At 68.3% G+C, this 7,819-nt stretch overlaps 1 protein-coding gene across 1 annotated transcript; it reads right to left on the bottom strand.

Annotated features, from left to right (window-relative positions):
* Positions 1-3,549: 3,549 nt before the first annotated feature.
* SLC43A3 (solute carrier family 43 member 3) lies at positions 3,550-7,813 on the bottom strand. Its single transcript, XM_027632128.1, has 12 exons — positions 7,628-7,813; positions 7,134-7,263; positions 6,919-6,965; positions 6,756-6,832; positions 6,564-6,656; positions 6,144-6,283; positions 5,949-6,055; positions 5,441-5,602; positions 5,255-5,368; positions 4,826-5,012; positions 4,199-4,322; positions 3,550-3,819 (listed from the first exon to the last, which is right to left on the bottom strand). Exons 1-12 carry the CDS (start codon positions 7,803-7,805, stop codon positions 3,664-3,666), a joined length of 1,515 nt encoding a protein of 504 aa, XP_027487929.1. The 5' UTR covers positions 7,806-7,813; the 3' UTR covers positions 3,550-3,663.
* Positions 7,814-7,819: the final 6 nt, after the last annotated feature.

The following is a 7,819-nucleotide window of genomic DNA, read 5'->3' as shown; positions in this document are numbered from 1 at the left end:
GCCATGGGGCTGTCCCCAGGGTGGCCGAGGGTGACAGGGCTGTGGTATCTCCCAAGGGTGCTGGTGGTGTCCCCAGCATTCCTTTGCCACCCACAGCGTCACTCGGTCTTCCCCATATCCCCTCTGAAACCCTCCCATATCCCCATGCCGCTCCACCATCCCCAGTGCCACCCCATGCCCCATCCCCTCTGTCGCCCCCAGTGTCACCCCCACCGATCCCAGCCCTCCTGGGCCCACCATGTCACCAGTTCCTCGCTTCCAACCCCATGGTCGCCCCATCCCCTGGGCACCCTGTGCCACTCGGTCCCCTGTCATGTCCCCTGGCACCCCAGAGACCCTCATGTCAGCCTCCAGGACCCCCAACGCTGTGCTCAGGACTGAGCACAACCCAATATCCCCGTCCACACTCCTCACCTGCGTCCTGGGGGGGCTCTGCCCGCTGCCACCCTTATATTGGTGACAGGGCCACATGTCCCCAACCACAGCCTTGTGACACTCCCGACCACCAACTGCTGGGGACATGCGGGGGGGGACAGGGGGGGGACCCCCGGGGGGGGGGGGTTCTGCCCACACCCTGCCCAACCAGTGCTCAGGGTGTGTTTGGTCCAGGGAAGGGGGGTGCAGGGGGCTCAGGGAGGGCGCTGAAGGAGTTTGGAGCGCAGGGGCTCAGCATAGAGACTCTGGGAATTTGGGGTGCAGGGCCACGGGGAGGGGGCTGTGGGGGTTTGGGGTGCAGGGGCACAGGGGGCTTTTAGGGTTTGGGGTGCAGGGGCATGGGGAGGGAGCTCTGAGAATTTGAGGTGCAGGGGCACAGGGATGGGGGCTGTGGGGGCTTGGGGTGCAGGGAGCTTGGAGAGGGAGTGCTGGGAGTTTGGGGTGTGTGGTCTCAGTACGAGATCTCAGGGAGTTTGGGGTGCAGGGGCACAGGGGGCTGCTGGGAAAGGGGGTGCAGAGAGCGTGGGGGTGAGGATGGGGATTTAGGGTGCAGAGGAGGGGGTGCAGAGCCCTGGGGGAGCTGTGGGTGCTGAGCTGCCAGTCAGGGGGGCCAGTCGGGGGAAGGGGGGGTCTGGGGGAGTCGGGGGGGGCCGTGGGCAAACGGCCGGGCCAGACCTGGGGGGCCACAGCCGCTGGGGAGGAAATGGCCCTTGGGCAAGCACAGCTGGCGGGAGATGGTATCAGCACCCCAACATCCCCTCAGCACCCCTCTGCACCCCCAGCACCCCACCCCCGGGACACGCTGAGCCCCACACACCCACACCCACTCCTCGGGCTCGAGCAGCCCCCACCCCTGCGCTCCCAGCCCCCGCTTTCCCCCCTGCCCCTGGTGTCCCTCCAGTGCCCCCCGGTGTCCCCCTGGTGCCCCCAAGTCCAGGCTGGGGTGGCGCAAGGCTGTGGTGGGAACACATGACCCTGTCACCCTTATAAAGGGGACAGGGGGCAGATCCCCCCAGCCCCCAGGTGAGGAGCGGGGACAGGGGCATGGGGAGTGCTCAGCCCACAGCTGCTGGGGCTGGGGGTAGGGGTGGACATCCCTGAGGGCTGGCACCGGGGGCTCTGGGGTGCCAGGGGGAGGTGGGGGTGGCACAGGGGATGGTGGAGGGGCATGGGGCATAGAGAGGCAGAATGGGGTGAGGGTCACGGGTTGGCACCAGGTGTGACAGAGGCTCGGTGGGGACATGGGCGGTGTCAGAGCAGACGTGTGGAGGATGGGTTGTCACCAAGAGGGGTACCAAGAGGGGCAGAAGGGCTCTGGACCACAGGGGTGTCCCCAGGGGGGTGGAGGATGACTGGGCTGTGGTATCTCCCAAGGCTGCTGGTGGTGTCCCCAGTGTCCCTGAGTGTCTCCCCACCATGTGGCCCTGCCTGCTGCTCGCCCTGGCCCTGCTGGGCACTGTGCCCACCAGCCACTCCAGTGAGTGTCCCCCTGCCCCTGTGAGTGCCCCCCACGCCCCCGTCTGCCCACGGGGACATCCTGGGGACACCCTCAGTCCCTGCCACCTCACTACCATGCCCACCTCGCCAGTGCCGTGTGCCCAGGGCTGGCAGCAGGCGGCAGAGGGACCCCGGTGCCAGCCCTCACAGCCCTGTCCTCCAGCCCCCCGCCAGCCCCAGGGGGTGCCCGCGGCCGAGGCCATCCCGCAGCCCCACTACGCGGTGGTGAAGCGGCTGTGCACCTACTCGCGTGCCCAGGTGAGGGGACGTGGGGCACGGTTGGGTGCCAGGGGGTCCCGGGGGGTTACCAGGGGGTCCCGGGGTGCCAGGCCATGGCCATCCCACAGCGGCATTGCCGGGAGGTGCCGGTGGGAGGTGTGTGCGGGGGTGCAGAGGTGCGGGTGGGGTACCGGCGGGTGCCCGGTGCCAGGCTGTGCCCGTCCCGCAGAGGTACTGCCGGGATGTGTACCGGGGCCAGCTGGCCTCCGTGCACAGCGCCTCCCGCAACCAGGAGCTGCAGAAACTGGCCCGCACCTACACCCGCATCGCCGTCTGGATCGGGGCCGTCACCAGCCGCAAGGTGAGGGGGCACCGGGGGGGCGCCTCGGCTGGCCAGGGGGGCTGGCACCGGTCTGGGGGGACAAGGGGCTGGGTGTGGAGTGCTGGGGCTGCTTTTTGGAGGTGAGGGGCTAGGTGGGGGTGCTGGGGCTGGCTGGGGGGTGCCGGGTACCAGGCGCCCGGGTGCTGGGCTTGGTTTCTGGGAGATGAACCGGGGTATGGGATGCTCAGGATGGGGACTGGGTCTTGAGGGGTGAGGAGCTGGGTAGGGGTGCTGGGGCTGGTTTTGGGGGGAGAGGGGCTGGGTGTGGCATGCTGGGGGCTGTCACTGGGGGCTGAGATGTCACCACGGCAGGGAGGGAAGTGGGCGTCATGCTGGGAGGACTCCAGCCCCTGGAACTACGCCAACTGGGGACCCACCTATCCCCACCACATTGTCACCACCTGCACCACCCTCAGCACCCGAGGTGAGGGCATCCACACCTCCCCACCCACCACGCCGAGCACTTGGGCTCGGGGGACACGGGGCTACTGGGGACAGCAAGGGAGCCACTGGGAAGGGGCACAGGGCCACTGAAGACAATGGGGAGGGCACTGGGAGGGGACACAGAGCTACTGGGAGCAATGGGAGGGGGTTGAGGGCTACTTGAGTCACTGGGGGGGGGCACTGGGAGGGGGCACAGGGCTACTGGGAGCAATGGCAGGGGGTTTGGGGTTACTTAGGGCACTGGGGGGGGCACTGGGAATGAGCTGCAGGGTACTGGGGGCACTTGGAGGGGCATAGGAGGCATTGGGAGGGGTTACAGGGCACTGGGGGCCACTGGGAGGGTTATAGAGGGGCTCTGGGGTCCACCTCATGGCCCTGACCACTGTCCCTGTCCCCAGACGGGTTCTGGCGCAGCCGCCCCTGCTTCCAGCTGCGCCCCTTCATCTGCCAGTACTGATCTCCCAGTGCTGCCACGGCCTCCCAGTTCCCTTCCCAGTAAAGCAGAGGTGCTCTGAGCCGTGTCTGTGTGTGCAGGGGGCCTGGGGAGGGGGTTGGGGGAGCAGCACCGTGGGTGGAGGGGGCAGCGACGTTTATTACCCCCAAACCCCCCCATCCCACCGGCACAGCACCCCCAGGCCAGTACAAAAACGGGGTGCTGGGTGCCGGGTTCCTGGCGGGTGAGGGGCTCAGTGAGGCATCTCGGCGGGGGTCTCGGCAGCAGGGGGGGCTGTCAGGGGCGTGCCAGCTGCCTCCAGCTCCTTGGCTCGCCGCCGGCACTCGCGGGCCACCACCACGGGGCTGACGAAGGCCAACAGCACCACGGCGATGAGCCCCACGTTCACCTGGGGAGGGGGGAGCGTCCGGGAAGGGGGCTGAGGGGCTGACCCCACCCAGGGGGAGCCCCTGGGCCAGCCCCATGGCCACCCCAGTCCCCTGTGCTAGGCCAGGACCCCCATTTTCCCGGGGCACGACCCCCGCCCTAGTGTGGGGCAGGACCCTCATCCCTCCCGGGGCTGGACCACCATTTCCCCGTGGGGCAGGAGTCCCACCTTACTGTGGGAGAGCACCCCAATCCCTCTCTGGGCAGGACCCCCATTCCCTCAGGATCAGGACTCCCATCCCTCCCCGGAGCAGGACCCCCATTCCCCCGTGGAGCAGCCACCCCATTCCCGATGGAGCAGCCCCCCCACCCATCGGGGAGGGGCCTCAGGGTGCACTCACATAGAAGGGGTCCCCTTGGAGCGGCCCCTGCACCAGGGTGACACAGGGGTACTGTAGGAGGGCCACCAGCGCCGACAGTGCCATGGCCAGCCCGTACAGCTTCCCAAAGTGCTGCGGGGGGAACCTGCCGGGCACCCCTGTCACTGCCGGGCAACCCCGACACCCTGCCCCTGGCACCCCTCCCAGTACCCTTCTGGCACCCTGACCCCTGACAGCCCCACTCTGACACACTGTTCTTTGGCGCTGCCACCACAATACCCTGTCCTCTGACACCCCCAACCGTGCCACCACCACCACGTCCCCTGCCACTCCCTGACACTGCCCACACCCTCTGCCACCACCACCACGTCCCCTGCCACTCCCTGACACCGCCAGCATCCTCTGTCACCACCATCACGACCTCCCCACCCTCCAGCCCCAACACCCTCCCCTTCCACCCCTGCCCTGACACCGCCACCCCATCCCCTGCCACCGCCGTCCTGTCCCCTGGCACTCCAAGCCCCATCACCACCCCGTGCCGCCCCTGCACCAACCCTACCGCCCCGTCCCCTTGCCTCCCTCGCGATGGCCCTGCCACCACCCCCTGCCACCCCCAGCCCGTCCCCGTGGCCACGCCCTGGCACTCACGCGATGGCCAGGAAGGCGGCGTTGCCGCCGTAGAGGAAGGAGCGGCTGATCACCTGCAGCACGAAGGTGGCGAACTGCACCTGCAGGACGGGCACGGCGGCGCACACGGAGAACAGCAGGCACTGCACCACCGTCACCACCAGGGACACCACCGCGGCCCGCAGGTCTGCCAGCGCGCCCCGGGCACCTGCGGGCACGGGGGTCAGGCCACGGGGACACGGCCCCCTCCCCGAGCGCCGCGGGGCTCGGGCACGGCAGCGGTGGCACACGGTCACCCGCCCAGATGAGGGCATGGGAGGACAGAGACCATCCCCAGGGCTGGAGGGGTGATTACCCCCCGGGGCAGGGGGCAAGAAGGGGTGGTTACGCTGGGGGGGGGGGGGTCTGGGGGCTCGGTCCCCCTCGGAGCAGGGCAGAGGGGACAGTTACCCTCGGGGCGGTGGCGCTTGCCCCGCTTGTGCCAGTCGAGGATGAGGCCGTTCCAGGGGGCACAGAGCACCCCGCAGAGCTGGGTGAAGGCGAAGGCGTTGGTGTAGGTGCTCACTGAGGGGGGAGGACAGCGTCAAGCGGGGGCCAGCCCCGGGGGTGCCCGCCGTGCCCCCCGCGGTGCCGTACCCGCGTCGGAGTCCCCGTGCGACAGGCGCTCGAGCAGCGGGTTGAGGGTGCCGATGAACAGGTAGTGGCGCAGCTGCATGACGGAGAGCCAGGCCACGTGCCAGGCGAAGAGCCACGAGCACGCGCAGGCCCGGAACGTCGTCCTGGGCGGGGGGGCTTCACCTGCGCAGGTATCAGGGCAGGGCACGCAGGAACACGCCCCTCCCGGCCCCGCCCACCTGCTGAGGCACCTTGTCCCTCCCACCCGCTGGAACCTCCCCCCCCAGTCCACCTGTATGACCACACCCCTTCACCTGTAGTGCCACGCCCACCCTCTGACCACCACACCCACTCCCAGGCTCCACCCCTTCACCTGCTTATTAATATATCCTCCAACCACGCCCACCACAGACCACACCCTTTCATCTGCATAACAGACCGCGCCCACCCCCGCAGCCACGCCCATTGGACCAAACCCCTCCCCACGATAAGCCCCGCCCCCTCCAGACCAGATCCCTTCTCCCAGCACCTCGAGGAACGGGGGGCTCCAGGGGGGTCTCCTCAGGGCCATTCTCCTCTGGGGGCCTCTTCTCCTCGTAGGTGCGGTAGGAGCGGGAGCGCCCTGGGCATTGCAGCCTGTGGCAGTGCCTGTGTCACCTGCTGCCCGTGGGGTGGGACCCACCCCCCAGCAGGGCACACTCAGCCCCCCCATCAACCCCCGTACCCGTAGTCGTAGCCGGGGGGCAGCGGGTAGGGGACACGGGTGCGTGGCATCAGGAAGAGGGTGCGCAGCAGGTGCCAGGCACTGCAGGCTGCCAGGAAGAGGAACATGGCTTGCAGGGACAGCCCCTGTGCGTACAGCAGCTGGGGACAGGGACAGAGATGGGAGTCAGGGACAGGCTGCCACTGGCCACCGTGGCCACCTGCTCAGGCCCTGGGTCTGTCCCCACATGTGGCCCCAGCAGTGGATCAACTGTGTCCCAGACTGTGTGCCCAGTATTTCCACAGTTTTGACCCAACTCTGTCCCCCGTATGTCCCCAGCTGTGTCCCCAGATGTCACCCAATCGTCCCCAGCTCTGCCCTCCCCTGGGGGCACCCTGCACCCTCGCCCACCACCGCCACATCCCCCCGCCCTGTGCCCACCTTGACGATGAGGAAGATGGCAGAGGAGGAGTCGAAGGCCCCATTGTAGAGGGTGATGATGATGGAGCGGTACTTCCCAAACAGGTTGCCCACCTGGCACCGAGATACAGCCCCCCATGCCATCAGGGTCACCCCGTGCCAGGCAGGTTGCCCCTGTCGCTGGGTGGGAGTCGGGGTGCTGGGGGAACCCACCTGCATGTTGGTGAGGATGAGGAGGATGCCGCCCACCGACAGCATGGACATGGCCGGGAAGAGCAGCACGGCCAGCTCTGGGGACACAGGGGTCAGCAGGGACAGTGGGGGTCCCCAACAGGCCCCCCACAGGGCTGGGGTCCCCCTGCCCACAGGGTCTCACCTGGAGTGGAGAAGGCGACGAGCAGGGTCCCGCCCGCGTAGAGGGAGCTGAGGGGACAGCGGTGACACATGGAGATGGGGTCCTGGGGAACACAGGTCACCCCAGCCCCATGGATGCCCCTCGTGCCATCAGGACCTTCCTGCCCCATCCTACCTGGACACCCGGGTACCCCCCATCTCTCACCAGCCCCCCGTTACCCCTGGCACAGGGCTCACATGGCGATGAGGCGAGCGGCCAGGGTGCCGAAGCGGTCGAAGACGACGCCCATGGGGAAGGTCATGAAGTTGTTCATGAAGGAGCCGATGGTGAAGACCAGGGAGAACTGCTCATCCTGTGCACTGCAGTCTGGGGGTGACTGCAGTCAGTGGGGCGTGGGGACATGGGGGCACAGGGACATGGGTGTGGGGACACCGGGGGCACCGGGGATGGGGGGATGCAGGGACCCGCGGGCACAGGAACAGCAGACAGCAGGAACCCAGGGAAACCCTGGGGATGTGGGGACACCGGGGACATGGCTGGGGTCTAGCAGGGACATGGGCATGGAGACAGTGGGGACACAGGATGCTGCAGGGCATCAGGACATTAGGGACAGCAAAGACGTGAGCATGGGGACAGCAGAGACTTTAGGCAAAGGGACAGCGGGCACGCAGGGCACAAAGGGCATCAGGACAGTGGGGACACGAGGACAGGGACGGGCAGGGTTCCGTACCGAGCCCCTCGGTGTGGTTGGTGGGGGAGGGCTGGCACAGCCACCGGAAGTAGCCCCGTTCCTTCAGGACGAAGACGAGGGAGGCCCAGCCGAAGATGATGCCGCAGAAGGCGCCGCACTCCAGCAGCCCCGACACGAAGGTGCCCAGGCGCTTGGCCAGCCCCGCGCCCCCCGCCATGGCACCCGCCCGGG

The sequence above is a fragment of the Corapipo altera genome, unplaced genomic scaffold (assembly GCF_003945725.1).
Source record: "Corapipo altera isolate COAL_440 unplaced genomic scaffold, ASM394572v1 209, whole genome shotgun sequence".
NCBI lineage: Eukaryota > Metazoa > Chordata > Aves > Passeriformes > Pipridae > Corapipo > Corapipo altera.
This window is presented reverse-complemented; position numbering and strand designations above follow the sequence as displayed.